Here is a 17,446-nt window from a genome sequence, read left to right as displayed (position 1 = left end):
TAAACCAGGACTGAACCTCCTTGGTGCCTTTCTGCATGCAAAGATATGGCTATAGCAGACTGGTTTCCTGAGAAAGCAAGGCATTGGTGATAGTATTTGACTAGTTAAATCTCTGTTCATTCGATGGCTAAACTGGAGATTGTTAAAAGGGCAGCTTCTCATTTTACATCACGGGTGTTTCCATCTTGCCTCACCTTGGGTTTAAACATTATTTCCAGATGAAATGCTGAAAGTGGTTGAACGAGAAGAAAAAGTCCTTCCTACTAAGGACATGATTGACGAGATGGAGGAGAAAGTCGAGAATTTTATCAGTACGATTGACTCAAATATTCAGCGTCTAATCAGACTATGCCGCCCACTTTTAGAAGGGAAAGCTAAGTCAAGACGGAAGTCAGGTACCTAAATGAAATGAATCTGTTAGAGAAAGAGGTTGCCTCATCGGGAAGCAGAGGTCCATAATGTTGGGAGATAACTGGGGAATACCAGTTAATCCAAAGTCCCACATGTGTGGGGAACTACAAAGAAAAAACAGCTTTTTTTAAAAAAAAACAACCTGCAGGGCTTGACTTTAGCTAAAGCAGCCCCTAAAGGTAAAGGTAAAGGGACCCCTGACCATTAGGTCCAGTCGTGACCGACTCTGGGGTTGCGCGCTCATCTCGCATTATTGGCCGAGGGAGCCGGCGTATAGCTTCCAGGTCATGTGGCCAGCATGACAAAGCTGCTTCTGGCAAACCAGAGCAGCACATGGAAACGCCGTTTACCTTCCCGCTGTAGCGGTTCCTATTTATCTACTTGCATTTTGACGTGTTTTCGAACTGCTAGGTTGGCAGGAGCTGGGACCAAGCAACGGGAGCTCACCTCGTCACAGGGATTCGAACCGCCGACCTTCTGATCAGCAAGCCCTAGGCTCAGTGGTTTAACCACAGTGCCACCTGGGTCCTTTAAAGCAGCCCCTAGCATAACTTAAAACACAGATCTATGTAGCATTTGTAAGCATGGGAAATAGAGGTTGTTAGAACTTTAAATATCCCAATATTAAGCACTTACAATTGAGCTCCCCTGCTTCTACCCATCTTGGAGTAAATACACTGCAACTTTGAATAAGTTTAAATACTTTACTTACATCAATCATAAGTCTCACTCATTCATCATTCAGTGCTACAGCAGAAACAGCACAGGCAATATATTATTGGTTGCAAAATACAAAAAAACGCTTCAAGCTTGGAGTGTTGTTGTTGTTGTCGTCGTCATTATACTGCCCTACAGCTGCAAGTCTCAGGGCAGTTCACGGGATAAAATCAGAATATAAAAACACAAAGTACATAAAATAAAAGCAACAACAGTTTGGGCTAGGGAGCTCCAGCATCATGCATGAGCTCAGCTTACATGGTTCAAATGAAGAGAAAGGGAAGGCAGAGGAACAGGAAACTGACAGTACTTCCTCCCTCCCCAGAGTTGAGGGGTGTGTGACCTAGCTGTATCTGCTCTAGAAATTTACAATTCTGTGGTCCTTAACTCCTTCAGTTACCAACTAGCATAGATATGCATTGTTAGGTTTAACTGCAAAAACTCCAACATACGTTTGGCTTGAAATAAATCAAAGTACCAATAAACCAAACAGCACACCCAAACTCAAGGAACCTGTGTCGGAACCCAGCAGTAAACTCCGTCATCTTGGACAATTAAGCCAGCATCAGAGTTGACATAGGGTGGGGCAGTTGCTAGGGGTTTTAGAGGGAAAGAGAAGAGATAAAGACAGTTGCAAGGTAGAGCTGCAAGCCTTGTTCATTTTGTGTGTGTCAGTGGCATATTAGTTTAAGGGTCTGTCTCATCCCCTGCTCTCTTGATGGTCTGTGCCAGCTGTCTGCTCCTCTTATTGGTTGACAGTGTTTGGGGGCCTATTTCCGAGGAGATTTTGCTTCCCCAAAATGTCTGTCCATCTACTTTAGATAAATAAATATTTATCTATCTATATAGCCTGCTTTTCACTGTCTCAAAGCGACTTACAAGTATAAAAATTTAGAATATACAAAATTTGAAACATGAACTTAAATCTCTGAAACTTAAAATGTCAAGAATTTAAACAAGAACATGAGAAACATTAAAACGTGGCAGAGAAATATCCATGAAGGAAGGGCTTCCTGAAATAAAATGGTTTAAACTAGGCACCTGAAACTCAGCAAAGATGGTGCCTGTCTAACTTCTAGGGGGAGAGAATTTAGCAGAGCTGGGCCCGCAACACTGAAGGCAAAATATCTTGTTGACATGAGTCATACTTCTGGTTTATTCTGGAGGCCTCAAGTGCCTTATTAAACTATGGGTCTCCTTGAATGATCTGATTGCACTCACTTATGGACATGACTGATTGCAAGCATGTTTGTTACATTTAGGACAGCACACAGAGTTTTATTGGGCTGGATCTACACTCGCCTTTTCATTATTAGAACGATATTAGAAATATCATTCTGGAACGTCAAGACAGGAAACGTCCCCGTTGGTTTTCGTTTTGCTTTCTTTCCCCGCTGTCTCCCTGATTTCTGGTTGCTTTGCAGTGTCACATTTTTATAACGCATTATGAATGTTAAAGAAAAGAATGTCTTGTGACTATATGGTTATCATTCTTTAACTCTTTTTTAACGTTAAAAAACATGAGTGTAGATCCGCCCTTGATTTATACGGAAGTTCACAGTGACACTGTGCAACAATTCCTGTTCCGGAGGTACTTTATCACTGGGCTAATTTTACTTTGTGTATAGTCTGATGCCTTCTTGTTATCTCTTCAATTATTTCAGGTCACAGAAATGCCATGTTTAAAGCATGGAGAGACAAAGTAGCCGATGCGCCCCAGGAAGGGGAGCCTATGACAGCAGAGCGGATGTTAGACGACGACCCTCTTACATTCAGCCGCACTAATGAGCTCAACAGCATGATGCAAGAAATGGTAGATTCGCCAACTTTTTTGAAAGTAGAGCATCCCGCAGTCAAGTACATTGTAACCATGGTAGCTAACCTAGGTAAGGCCTACAGCCTTCTAGGGAAGCAGTATCGCAGCCTTAAAATCAAGTGTGAAACCGAGAGTGCCTTGGAAAGCAAGCAGCCAGACAAAAAAGTTGGAATTCTGCAAAGGGAGCTGCGAATGGCCCTGGAGAGGAAAACAGCAATGGAAATTCAAGTCCACCACATTGAAGAGATGTGCAAGACACTCATGATTACTAATGAAGCATTGCACAAGGAGCTGCAGGAGGCAAATGAGAAGGCAACGGAGGCACGCCAAGCCTCCCTCAGACCTGTTGTAAGTAGGCTTCCTGAGAAACTTTCTGCAGGGAGTATGAAGGATGTAAAGGAAATCAGTCAGAAAGAAATCACGGATGAGAAAGAAATCAAGGGTGAGAAGGAAATCAAGGGTGAGAAAGAAATCAAGGGTGAGAAGGAAATAAAGGGTGAGAAAGAAGTAAAAGATGAGAGATATATGAAACTTCACGCTGAGCTTGCAGGAATGAGAAGTATGAAAGTTGAAGGAAAGGGCACTTATGAGGAGAGTACAAAACGCCACACTGAGCCTGCAGGAATGAGAAGGGTGGAAGCTGAAGAAGGGGGCACATTTGATGAGTCACCCAGCCAGCAGAAACCCACGGCTGAAACCCTTGACGCTGACAAGGATCAAGCAACACCTTCCGATGAAGAAGTACCCGTGACGCTTATTTCAGTAAAAGCTCGGGACAGCAGAACTAGACTGGACCTGCAGGATACATCACGACTGACAGTTGCAGGCCCAACATCCTCAGACCTGTCACAGGTATCTTCCGAGCTGTCGCAGATACCATCACAGGTATCGTCCGATGAAACAGGAGACATTGAAAAAGGAACAGCAACAACAGCACCTAGTAAATTTGCAGGAAAGAAACGGTTGTCAAAGGCAGCTTCATGGAAAAAAATACAAACAGCCCTTTTGAAAACACCGTCGCCACAGAAATTGTCTGGCAAAAGGTCCCAAGAATCTGAAGGGGAGCTACCTGCCCAACAGTCAGCTGAAGGCCTTCCCCCTAAGCCCATTCTCAAACAGGTCATCAGCGAGAGTGTCAGTGAAGCGGAACTCGAAGAATCGTCCCAAGAGCCAGCAGGAGGATCCCCAAGCCCCGCAACAAAGCGCAAGTTCTCCATGAAAAAGACTGCGGGGCAATTGGTAAAGGACGTCAAAGACAGAAAGGTGGTGAAGTTTGACGACGACGAGTCAACTCAAGAGCCTGGGGCAGCTCCAGGTGTCCAGAAGGAGGAGGATGCAGAGGTCCCAGGGGAAAGCTCATCACCACAAGCAGAAGAAGCCGAGGAATCAAGCTATGAAACAGTAGACAGGCCTAAAGGGAAGAAGCGGCCCAGCAGAAGCGGCCCAGCAGGTGTGCCACAGCCAAAGCGGGCAGAGAAGACAGGAGATGTCATCCGTGGTTTAGGCAAAAAGCTGCAAGAGCTTGCCAGCGAGAGAGGTGGTGTGTTAGATGCAGAGGCTCTCAAACGCATTTTTGAGGAATTGGATGCAACCTATCAAGACACAATGCAGGAAGAGAAGCCCGAAAGTCGTGGCGATATTCCAGGAGAAGTGCCTGAAAGCCGTGTCAGTGGTCCAGCAGAGGAGGCTGGAGGCAGCCCCGTAGACCAGGAGGATGCACTATTCACTGTCGAAATCCCCATGTTGCCTTCTGCATTTGTGCAGAAAAGGCAAAAATACTCAATTGTTGAAGAACTCCCTGGACAGGGTACAAGCTCTGAGCTGCAAGAATTTCAGGAGGTCATCCTTGTTTGCTTAGATGAGAAGATAGAGAAGTTAAAGAGGAGTCTCTCAGGCAGCTGGAAGCCGTCAGTAAAAACCCAGCCCACACACACACTAAGAGAAGAGATCTCTGAGGCAATAGACAGAAAACTGGATGAATGCATCCTGCTAAAGCAGAAAGTATCTGCTGGACAGAAGAAACAGAGGTTTGCAAGGAGCACAGAGGGCACAGAGGGCACAGAGGGTGAGTTGGAAGAGGAAGATGGGAAGGGAATCAAACTTCCAACTTTTTCCTTTAGCAGTCCTGTGGTGTCCCAGGAGTCTTCAAGCAGCTCTTTCAGCTCTGGGACGGAATGGGAACAAGAAATGACACCAGGACAGCCCTCGTCCTTCAAGTCACAGCGACATCAAAGAAAGACAAAGGCGGAAAAAGAAAAAGACAAAGACAAAGAAAAAGAAAAAGAAAAAGACAAAGACAAAGAAAAAGACAAAGAAAAAGAAAAAGAAAAAGAAAAAGAAGAGCAGAAAGAAGAAGAGTTGCGGAGAGACCAGAAGGAGCCCCAGTTGCAAGTGGAGGAAGAAGACTTGGCCAAGGTTTCACATCCCATGGAAGGAGAACAACCTCTAGAACGTCAGCCTGATGAAACAGATGTGCAAGCCAAGGTCTCATGGCAGGAAATGGAAAAGGAAGTGGCAAAACAATCTTCCGCAGAAAAACTTAAGCGTGCCCAGAAAGGAAAAGGGCCATGGCAGAAAGAGAGCAAATCCGATTTGAAAAGTGATAGCTCACAGGAGCTCAGTAGAGAAAAGCAACTTTGGTACTTGCAAATCCAGGAGCAGCTGCAGGAGGAGAAGCAGCGGCTGCATGAAGAACAGTCCCGGCTGCAGGAGGAACGCCACAGGCTGGAAGAGGAACAAGAAATCCAGCTGCATTGGCAGGAGTTGTGTGAGGGGCAGCGGCAGCAGTGGGAGCAGGAGAAGGAGCAGCAGAAGGAGCAGGAGCGCATGTGGCAGGTGCAGGCTGAGCGCTGGCAGCTCCTGCAGCAGCAGAATGAGGAGCAGGAGCAATTCTGGACCAGGCAGCGGGAGCAGCAGAAGGAGCAGCAGGACCTGTTGCAGAAGGCGGTTGAGCAGCTGCAGCTGGAGAAAAAGGAGCTGCTGGTGCTGCGAGGAAAGCAAGCAGAGGAACAGTGGCACTGGAGCCAGCTGAAGGAGCGGCACGAGAAGCAACAGCTCCTCTGGCAAGAGGAGGACAGGGAGCAGGAGAGGAAGAGGAGCCAGTGGCAGGAGCAGCTGGAGCTGCAGGAGCAGCAGATGGAGGTCCTGCGGAAAGAGCAGCAGGAGCAGGAGGAGAGGAACATGCGGCAGCTGCAGGAGCAGAAGGAGAAGCTGGAGGAGATGGAGCGCCTTTGGGAGATGCGCTGGCAACAGCAGCTGCTCCGCTGGCGCCATCAGATGCAGATGCAGCGGATGCAAGTGCAGAAAGTGAAGATGCAGCAGCAGCAGATGAAGAAGGAAGAAAAGTCCCTGCTTCCCAAGCTGAAAGTGGTGGAAGGTTCAATTCTGGATCATTTTTCCATGCAATATAAGATTGCTTCCACCCCTAAAGAAAGGCACGCTTCTCCTAGCCCCCTGCTCAGCCCCCTGCCTAGTTCACAGTTTGATGATGATACCTATGAGCTGGAGAGGACTTGGTTCCCAAGGCTGTTCACCAAAGCGGAGGAGTTTGCTGCACCCGGCACCACAGAGAAGCGTTACTGGATAAATGTGGAAGCTCAGAGGAGAAACCTGGAGGTGTTGGGGGAAGCTGTCCGGAAGGCTGGCATCTCCCCGGAACTATACACCCTCACCAAAGGGATAATCAAGCAAGCATTGCACAGCAATGTGGAAAGGCTGGGTTTGCTCTTCCGGAAATACATCACATTCTGCCATTTCCAGCAGGTCAGGTGAGACTAAAAATCTTATGTGAAGCTACTGGGAACCTTCGAACTAGTCATCCATCTATCAGGTGGACAGTTGGAAGGATGTGCTGTTGTCACATGTATATAATTTTAAGAACAATCTAAAAAAAAATTCATTATAGTTTTCCCAAACTGTTACCATACACTCGAGGAGGACATGGAGCAAGACCAAGGTGGGCTATGGCCTGGGGAGAAGAGGTGTGGCCTGGGAGAAATCCTAGGACACTTCCGGACTGTCACTGTTTTGGGGTGGGATTGAGCCACAAACAGTAAATTCAGTTTCTGTGACCACAGTTGACTGGGTAGTTTTGCAAAGGAAAGTTGCAGGAAAATATACTGGAAACTGTGGGGGGGGGGAGATAACACTTGCTTTGATGCAATGTCACCTTACTTCCCCGAAAACAATAAGAATGAGGTAAAGGTAAAGGACCCCTGGACGGTTAAGTCTAGTCAAAGGCAACTATGGGGTGCGGCGCTCATCTCGCTTTTCAGGCCAAGGGAGCCGGTGTTTGTCCACAGACAGCTTTCCGGGTCATGTGGCCAGCATGACTAAACGGCTTCTGACGCAATGGGACACTGTGACAGAAGGCAGAGTGCACGGAAATGCCATTTACCTTCCTGCCACAGTGGTACCTATTTATCTACTTGCACTGGCGTGCTTTCAAACTGCTAGGTTGGCAGGAGCTGGTTCAGAGCAACGGGAACTCACTCTGTCGCAGGAATTTGAGCCTCCGACCTTCCGATCGGCAAGCCTAAGAGGCTCAATGGTTTAGACCACAGCGCTACCTGCTTCCTTTAATAAGAATGAATGCTTATTAAACAGCCAGCACCATCTCATCTGCTTGCAGCACAATCAGGATGAATGTTCAATAGCCAGGTCATCCATAAGCGGTTCCAAATGCCAGGTAGAGAGGCTGAGAGAACCAGAATGGGCCCTCAGGCATGAGGACTAAGGACTAAGCTGCTGGGCTTTCTTTGTACTAAAGGAAAGTTTTATCCACATTTATATTCCTCCTGCCCTTCATTTACAGAGAAACTTTACTTATTCGGTTGGAGGCTGCCAAAGAAGCCAAGGATGGTGTTAGAATGCAGCTTTTGTACAAGATGGTAGACAATCTAGATGCTCACCAGAAAAGAGTTATGGGACACTGGACTCTTAAACAGATGATTGCAGAGAAGCAACGTCGACGCTGCCTTCAAAGGATGATTGCCTTGTTTGCTCAGGTGAGCCTAGGAGAATGAAGGGTTCACAACTCAGAGTTGTTCTGTGTTTTACTTTCAGCCCATGTCAGGATGCTGTCAGCGGCTCCCGGCTGGTTGCCCAGGAAAGTATAAAGACAAGGATAAGTTTCTCTTACTGTCTTTTTTCATTTCAATCTTTACAGAGAGAGGCTATAGAACCCAGCCTCTTGGATAATGGCATTGTCCCAAGTGAATCTCCACACACACACACACACACACACACACACACACACACACACACACACCGTCTGAGCTGCAACCTCCCTCAACTCCTCTTTTCTGGAAGGGTCAGGTTGGGAAGGCGGTCTCCACTGTGTCTCCTATCCCTTGTGAGCAACTCACTGCATGAATAGTGAGTTTCGCCACCAAATCTACATCAGTAGCGGACAGTGGCAGCAGGGGGAAGGGTACTCACTGTGTGATGATGGCTCCCACTTACATAGAGGGGGGAGTTTCTGCTTTGTGATGCAGTCACAGTGGGTTTGGGAAACTCACTTTGTATTTGCCGGAAAATCAGAATCTATAATTTTGGCATGGGGAACTGACGTTCTGTGCACACCAACTCTCCACTGAAGTCACAGAGGGGGAAGTATACCTCCTTGGTGAGTGCTTGAGCCCACGGTTCAGTCTATGGTCTGAAACAAATCTTATTCTCTATCCCACATACAGGGAGAAGGGTAGGGCTGAGTATATATTGAGATATATTGATATATCATCCAAAACTGGTTTGAAATCCATATCGTGATATTGGTTTCATAGTTTTCAACCTGGTAATATATCAACAAATCATGGTGTGTGTGTGTGTGTGTGTGTGTGTGTGTGTGTGTGTGTGTGATGCAAAAATCACAATGTGTGGGAAACTGTGAAGCCAGCTAATGCTTCTCTCAATTCCTGCAGCCTGTTAAGCAGGGGCATAGCCAGGATGAAAATCAGGGGAGGCAAGGGGCGGGCCAAGGGGCGGGGCCAAGGGGCGGGGGAGAGGCCACAGCGGGGCAAGGAAAGCTCCCTTTTCCCTTGCCAGCTTTCCCTCCTCCCGCCCCGGCGATGGCGGAGGGGGAGGAGGGGATCGGAGCAGCCCGATTTCGGGCTGCTCCGACTCCCTTCTCCCCCTCCGCGATCGGCAGGGGCGAGGGGGAGCCAGGATCAGCCCAAAATCGGGCTGCTCTGATCCCCTCCTCCCCCTCTGCAATCGCCGGGGCAGGTGGAGGGAAAGTCCCAGAGCCGCGCAAAGCGGTTGCCTGGCTTTCCCTCCGCCCGCTCCACAGCCAGCCAGGGAGAAGGGAGACGGCACCGGGTGGGCAGTGGGGCAGGCTGGCCAGCGGCCCTGCTTCTAGGGGGGGCAATTGCCCCCTCCTGCCCCCCTGCCTACGCCCATGCTGTTAAGTCTGCCAGCTTAACTCTGCCCTGCCTCCTGCAGTGGGCAGCGAATCACAAGAGCAGGCAAAAATCACGATGCAGGAAAAACCGTGAAGCCAGCCAATGCCTCTGCATAGCTCCATCCTTATTTCCGGCATCACGATATATCATGATGTTTAGCTAGTGATATATCACGATGTTGAAAACCAGGGGCAAGAAAATAGCAGAGCTTTGTTTGGCGGTCTCGTATTTTGAGCAACATTAGTAAGATGGCTTCTGTCTCCCAATCCTCCCTTTGCCCCATTCCTCCGGCTGCATGGTAGATCCTTCCCTAAACCATTGTCTGCATCAGGCAACTGACTGCTCTTTCTCTCTGCCCTTCTTCCAGCTCCGCTTGAGCGCCAAACTCCAACTTACCAACCCATGCCCCTTGTTGATCAAAGCAGGAGATAGAACAAAGAAGGAGAGCATTCATGTGCCCAACATTGGACCTGTCTTCCTGAAGCCCAGAACCCACCCAGGCCCCCTGGTTCGTGCAAAGAAACAACAAGATTTAACATTTTCAGCTACAATCAGGTACAGTATAATAGGTTCTTGGAGGGAGCTCCCATGAGATTGCAGTCTCTGTAGCCCGATTCAATGCTGCACTAGCGTAAGGGCGAGAATAAAGATTGAAAATGAAAAATGAAAACTGAATATGAGAATCCACACAACTAATGCTCTAGCAGGAACCTGGTTGTGCAACATAAAGTATCAGGGCTACAACAATGTGTTGCGCGACCAGCCACAGAAAGCACGCTTTCTTCCTGAACCTTCTCATACGCAAGCCATTCTTCCAGTGCAGCTACTATACCGCTAGGGGATTTTAATGTACCACTCCAGGGTATTCCTTCCTATGTCAGGAAACCTAACTACAACTTCTTAGGAGAAGGAAGGAGTATTTTTAAAATGACACTCTATTCAATGGCAAAATAGCTCATCATCTTGGTCCAGGGCAAAAACCCAACAGACCTTTCAAATCCATGTAAAACTAATGTTCTATGTTACAGGTAGGTAGCTGTATTGGTCTGACGTAGTCGGAACAAAATTAAAAAATTTAAAAAATTCCTTCCAGTAGCACCTTAGAGACCAAGTAAGTTTGTCATTGGTATGAGCTTTCGTGTGCATGCACACTTCTATGAATACAAAAGAGAGAGAGAACCAGAATCTCTCTCTGAAGCCTCTTTTTTTAAAAAAATAAAAAAGGACATATTTTACTTTAAAAAACAAAACAAAACCAATTTTTGGAAGGCAAGAGAGAGCCTCACAGAGGAGGGTCTCCTAATCTCAGCGTCAATCAGCTTCTTCTTCAGATCTTGATCAAACAGCTAGCCCATTGGACTGTTTGGGCTTACTGAGATCCAAATTACCCATTACACACACATGAAACGGTAGCCCAACAGCTATTTTAGGACAGGAAAAGTTGGACAACCAGGATAGAAAAACAGCAGAAGATGCCCTCTCCCTTGATCATCACTATATTTCAAATTACTTCCCATTTGTTTTTCTTCTCTTCAGGGCGTTTGTTGCATGTTAGAAATATAAGGATTGGATTGGCACTTTTCTTTAAGATAGTGGCTTACTTCAAAGTGTTTTCTTTCTTTGATGTATAATGGCATTCCTCCTCTAAATAGGGAGCAAAGCGGTGAACAGATAGAATCCCTGTGGAAGACGGATATCACGGAATTTAGTATCCCCCTTGGACCCAAAGAGCCTATGTCTCTGATGTGGTCTGAGGCATGCGGCTTTCCGGATATCCCTAGACTTTTGGAATTAGACATTTCCTCCATTAGGAAGCAACCCTTACAAAATATCAAGACTCGGTAAGTGGCCCTCCGTTATTTGAATTTCTATTCTGCCTCCTAGCAGAATGATAAAAGAAGACCATAATTCATTGTGATTTTCAAGTGTTTTCATACAGTGCAAAAGTTTAAAATATTATTGGGTAAAAATAAAATAATAAACTAAATTACTGGCATTATGCTGCTTTTTAATAGGTTTAGGAATTTTTTTAAATCCTTTATTAATCTGCCATCTGGGGCAAACTGTCCCACTCTGCCTGAAGGGGAGGTCTAATTCTACCTCTGTCCAACTGTTTTAGAAGGCTTCCGAGTGGCATGCTACACTTCTCTACAAGTTGTTGGACTCCATTTCCCATCAAATCAGGCCATTGGCTTTGCTGGCTGGGAATGATGGGAGTATAATAATACTAATAATACTAATAATAATAATAATGATATGGCGGACACCATGTTGGGAAGACTGTAATTGCAAACACACACCAGAGGCTAACAGTCTGGCTAAATATGTGAATTATTTTCATTGCTGTTTAAGACAGGTTTTATAGTATTCACGGTATATAGTTAGTATCAGTATGAATGCCACATATCAGTCATTAACACAAAATATCAAATAAATGCACCAAATGTTTAGGTCAGCCCCACATTTGAAAGGCAGCATACTGAAATGCTGCTTTTATTAAAAGAATAAACAAAATATAAGGTCCACAACCGGATTTATTGAGAAGCAGCTAGAGACATCACCTCTTGTACAGACTCAGTCAGACAAAAGCTGAAAATCTGGATAGAGAGAGGGTTGTGTAAGGAGGGGTTTAACCCTCTTTTCTCGGTTACCAACACTTTTTGAGGTGATCTGGTGACTGGTACTGTATATAACATCACTTTTTGACAACCGTCCCCCGAAAATAAAGGAGTACTTGATAACCTATAGTTACAGGTGGGTAGCCGTGTTGGTCTGAGTCGAAGCAAAATAAAAAAATTCCTTCAGTAGCACCTTAAAGACCAACTAAGTTTATATTTTGGTATGAGCTTTCGTGTGCATGCACACTTCTTCAGATACCTTCTTCAGTATCTGAAGAAGTGTGCATGCACACGAAAGCTCATACCAAAATATAAACTTAGTTGGTCTTTAAGGTGCTACTGAAGGAATTTTTTTATTTTGATAACCTATAAAATGTCTGAGCTAGTTATGGTACTTCATAGAATAGTCTACAGAGGTCACTGTTGAGTAGCACAAAGTTATTACTGTATGACTGTTTCTGTGTTCAGCTCCATTCTGCACTCTTGCTTTCCCATATATACACCGTATTTCCCCCCAACCAAACCATGCGAGGTAAGCCAAGAACAAATGCCAGTTACTGTTTGAAATAAAATAACCCACAAACCCAGGTTCGGATGTAATGCTAAACCAAACAATATGAGCAAAACTAGCAAGAGAGGAATGAAATACCCACAATTTTAGGAGCATGTGACAATTCAGCAACTAGCAGTCCCAAACAATCAGCAAATATTAATCTCAAACAACCAGGGTCCCCGAACATCTAAACAACTAAACTAAACATAGTTTAGTTTAACCATGGTTTAAAGTGATATGTGAGCAAGGCCTACAGCGTTTTCGATGTTTTTCAACTTAGCTTAAATTGATACCCGTTTCATCCCTTTTCTTAAAGGCATTGCTACGTTTTTAAGGCTGCCTCCCAAACAGAGGTATTTCCTTGGTTTTCACTGCAAAGTTAGCTGCATCTAATAGTTATGAAATAGTTAATATTTTATATTATCCATTAACTGCTGTTGTTTTTTTCTCTTGTAGGATTCAGAACATTCCCAGGTGGAAGTTATCTGGATATAATTTTATGCATTTGTAATTTAGATAGAAATTCATTCAGTGTCGGTGTGTAATTTAATCCAATATGTAATATATCTATAACACAGGTTGACTGGGAGCAAATTTATTCTAGATCTGAGGTGTGAATGTGTGATCTGGTATTGTTAGGCACTAAAGGGGTGAAATTGGGAGTCCTACAAGTCATGCTTGATGTTTTTACTCTGGGTAGAAGTGGGACTGTTGGTGAGAGAAAGGACATTTTGAGCCAGTACACCTAGCTAAACTTTACATGCAAAACATCATGTTTGAAATAATATATAGCAAAACTCCAGCAGCTGCTTCTGTTACAGAAAATGTAGGGTTGCCATGTGACCTCTTTTTCTAGAATATGTCCTCTTTTTCAGGGGTTAAACAAAAGCATTGCTGCTAAGCATAGTGGCAATTTGCTTAGCTATTTTCCCCTGTTGAACTTCCAAGATGAGACATGAAACCCAAATTCATATCATAAGGCAAGATTCACACAGAAAAGGTTCACACAAGCAGTGGGGGGAGTCCTTTAAACTTGGTAGTCATTGAAAGCAGTTAGACGTTCTTTTCAATTAATACGTAGAGAGCAAGGGGAAGGGATCCCTTAAATTTTTTTTTTAATGATAACAAGCACATGAATCCACCCCATGGAGCAGCAAACACACACACTCTCTCTGTGTCTCTCCCCACGCCCCCCCCTCCAATCCCAAGAGCCCTAAGAAACTGTGTCAGAGGTTTGTGCCCAATCCCAGCTCCCTTGCCATCCAATACAGTAAACTCTTTCACAGGTTTTCCCCCTGCCAGCAAGCAGGCGCAAGCTGAGGCTGGATAATCCATGGATCTTTACTGTGGCTTTCACTGAACAATTAACAAGATAAGCAAGTCCCTGGCAGGGGATGGTGCCGTGGACCCCCCTGGGTGTGTTCCACGGACCCCCGGGGGGTCCCCAGACCCCCAACTGGGAACCACTCATCCAATATTTTACCCAGAGTGCATCACACTGGCCTTCTGGGAACTGCCATCTTGCAGTCAGATCCACATTTTTGGTATGAAGATAACATTTAGGACTTCAGATAACTTTTCTTAAGCTATCTTATTCGCTCACACACAAGGTTGGTCACCTATCCATCTCTACCTGTGAAAATGCAGCTGGGAAAGTGTCTGTAGAGCAGATTCCAGTTGGTGGCCATGTGTAGCAGGCAGAGGAGTAGATGGACTGTTGCGCACTAATAGGGTGACTTGCATCGGATGCAACCCTCCATGTGAAATTAAAAAAGGTATAATAAACAAACACCCTCTCAACCTGTTATATCCCCATCTGTGAGTCTGCTGAGCAATAGTATGACTTCACTTACAATTCACACAGGACCCGTTGCCTCCAGCAAGCCATACTTTGTTCGTTTCGCAAGAGCTTTGTTTCCCAACCTACAGGAAACTCCACCTCTGAGGCAGCGCACAAGGAATTTGCTTCTGAAAGAGGCCAAAAGTTAAAGGCTCTGTCTGTCAAGGCAGGCTGACAAATGGAGTGACTAAGCCCTATTGTAGCTCTGACATAGTAGGACAATTGGAGCTCAGCTTAGCAGGAAGAAGGAGCCACAGGCCCAGTCGCGTTCAGCACCAAAAGGGAAATGCCCAGCTTTCCCGGGTCCGTGTTGTTGTGACGTGGGGTTTGTGATTTCAGCTCTCTTGACAAAACATGCTGGAGACAGTTCTCTAGTAACAGCTCTTTATTAAAGTGAACAAGACTGAAGACTGAGGAGAGGAAAGCTACATTTATAGGGACAGGGGACTAGCTAGGAAGGGATACATTTTGGAGGGAACAATATCACGCAATCACAGTGCTGCCTTTTGGAGGAAACCAATAAGACAGAGGATCCAAATACAGCAGCTTAAATGAACCAATAGTAGCTGTACCCTCTGGGACCAAAAGGCAGTTACTTTATCCTAATGCAAATACAGACAATAATAATACAGATATAAAATCCTTTGACTCAATACACAACACCCCTCCCCCCCTAGTGAGCACAGCAGACGTAATCCCTCAGGTACTGTGGGGTCCTACAACTTCTACCTGATCTCCTGACAACAGGTGTTGCAGGTTCTGGATTGGGTGTTACCTGTGGTGGAGGGGCTGCTATAGGGGTTTCATCAGGAACAGATGGAGTCCCAGACATCTCAGGGTCCCCGACCTGTACCTCGTCATCATGAGGACTAGCAGACCCTGGTTCATTTGCTGAAGCCCCTGGTGACTGCACCTCTGGACCATTTTCACTCTGGTCTCGCAGCTGTGCGTCATTAGCCAGGGATGAATTATCTGACTCCTCCCTGCTGAGCGCCCGGCGCCTCAGCTGATCTATATGTCTCTTCCAAACTTGCCCATTTTCCAAGGTCACATAATAGGACACAGGTCCACTAGCCCGGGTGATCACACCAGCCACCCACCGTGGACCTCGTGAATAGTTCCTCACCCAGACCAGATCTTCAGGGGCGAGATACCTTGTTGTGTCAGTCTCAGCCTGGGGGGTTGCTCTTGAATTACGGTTTGGCATTTTATCTGGGTGGACATAATCCAGCACCGTTACCAGTCTTCTACCTAAGAGCAGCTCGGCTGGCGACTTGCCCGTCGCAGTACACGGCGTCGCATGCTGCAAAAATAACATTCGCGCAATGCGAGCCGACCAGTTACCCTCCATTAAGCGCGCAATGGATTCTTTGGCTGTTCTTACCATGCGCTCAGCCTGCCCATTGGAGGATGGGTGAAAGGGCGCGGATGTGACCCCTCTTATGAAGTTATCAGCCAAGAATGCCCTGAATTCTTGGGATACAAAAGCTGCCCCATTATCTGATACAATGGTCTCAGGTAACCCGTGGGTAGCAAACAGCTGCCTCAACACCTTGATTACGGCAGCTGATGCCATGCTAGGGACCATCGCCACTTCTAACCATTTGGAATATGCATCAACGATAACCAAAAAGACCTTCCCTTGGAATGGCCCCGCAAAATCTATGTGCAGCCGGCTCCAGGGAGTCCTGGACTGCTCCCACCAGTGGACTGGTGCTCTGGCCACTTCTGGCCGCACCTCTTGGCATGCCTTGCATGTTCGTACCCATTGTTCTATGTTCTGGTCCATTCCAGGCCACCACACATAACATCGGGCTAGCGACTTCATCCTGACCATTCCCGGGTGTCCCATGTGAAGCGTCTCAAGAACCCTGTTTCTCAGTGGTGCTGGGATGATCACCCTATCTCCCCATAGGAGACAACCCTTATGCATGGACAATTCGTGCTGCCTTGTCGCATAAGGCCTGAATTTTTCTTCATGCGGACCACCTGGCCACCCCCTCCCCACCCAAGTGAGCACACGGGAGAGAACAGCATCTTTCCTCGTTTTCTCAGCTATATCCGTAGCTGTTACAGGAGCCCCCGGAAGTGTTTCTAGCATCATAATGTGCTCCGCCGGAGCAGGATCCTCATTGCTCCCGCCAGGAAGGGGCAAGCGACTCAGCGCATCAGCATGGCACAATTGTTTCCCCGGCACATGGGTCAAGGTGTACTGGAACCCATTCAGGAATATTGACCAACGCAACATTCTGGGGGAGAGAATTTGTGGCGTTTGTTTGTTTGGGTTGAACAACCCTAACAGTGGTTTGTGGTCCGTTTCAATGGAGAATTGGCGACCGTACAAATAATCATAGAACCTTTTGATTCCGGACACAATAGCCAGTGCCTCTTTATCAATTTGAGCATAGTTGCGCTCCGTGGGCGACAACGTACGGGAATAGAAAGAGATGGGCTTTTCCGACCCATCCGGTTCCCTATGACTCAGCACAGCCCCCAGACCGTATTGAGAGGCATCACATGCCAGGACCAGCGGCTTTGACTCATCATAATGAGCAAGGACGCTCCTGCTACTCAGCATTCCTCGCAAGGAGTCAAAAGCCTTCTGCTGCTCCCGCCCCCATCGCCACACATTCTTTTTCTGCAATAGTCTATGTAATGGTTCAGCTACCGAAGCTTTCTGGGGTAAGAACGAATGATAAAAGTTAATAAGTCCCAGGAATGACTGCAACTCCGTCTTGTTCTGTGGTCGTGGTGCCTCGATGATGGCCTTAATCTTAGCATCTGTGGGGTGGATGCCTGATGCATCAATTTTAAACCCCAAGAAATCCACCGTTGGCACCCCAAAACTGCATTTTTCCTTTTTCAGTTGCAACCCCACCTCCTTGAACTTGAGCAACACTGCACGGACACGCGCAACCAGTTCCTGTGGGTCTTTTCCAGCAATCAAAACGTCATCAAAAAATGGCAAGACCCCCGGCAGACCTCTTAATAGGCGTTCCATGAGCCCTTGAAAAATCCCTGGGGCCACACAAACTCCGAACTGTAATCTGTTAACTCTGAATGCCCCTTTATGTGTGACAATAGTCTGTG

The 17,446-nt window shown here is 46.4% G+C and overlaps 1 protein-coding gene and 1 long non-coding RNA gene across 2 annotated transcripts; one reads left to right on the top strand and one right to left on the bottom strand.

Moving 5' to 3' along the window:
- The first annotated feature begins 268 nt into the window (after positions 1–268).
- Positions 269–13,099, top strand: LOC148686737 (uncharacterized). The gene is made up of 6 exons (XM_088661350.1): positions 269–395; positions 2,793–6,711; positions 7,758–7,950; positions 9,713–9,900; positions 10,998–11,186; positions 12,973–13,099. The coding sequence occupies exons 1-6, from the start codon at positions 272–274 to the stop codon at positions 13,025–13,027; spliced, it is 4,668 nt and encodes a 1,555-aa protein (XP_088517476.1). The 5' UTR covers positions 269–271; the 3' UTR covers positions 13,028–13,099.
- Positions 3,762–14,420, bottom strand: LOC148686736 (uncharacterized). Its single transcript, XR_015947953.1, has 3 exons — positions 14,370–14,420; positions 7,855–7,956; positions 3,762–3,881 (listed from the first exon to the last, which is right to left on the bottom strand). It is a non-coding gene; the product is annotated as an uncharacterized LOC148686736 (long non-coding RNA).
- Between the last annotated feature and the right edge of the window lie 3,026 nt (positions 14,421–17,446).

The sequence above is a fragment of the Zootoca vivipara genome, chromosome 2 (genome assembly GCF_965207765.1).
Source record: "Zootoca vivipara chromosome 2, rZooViv2.hap1.1, whole genome shotgun sequence".
Lineage (NCBI taxonomy): Eukaryota > Metazoa > Chordata > Lepidosauria > Squamata > Lacertidae > Zootoca > Zootoca vivipara.
The sequence above is the reverse complement of the archived record's forward strand: the minus strand, read 5'-3'. Positions and strand labels throughout refer to the sequence as shown.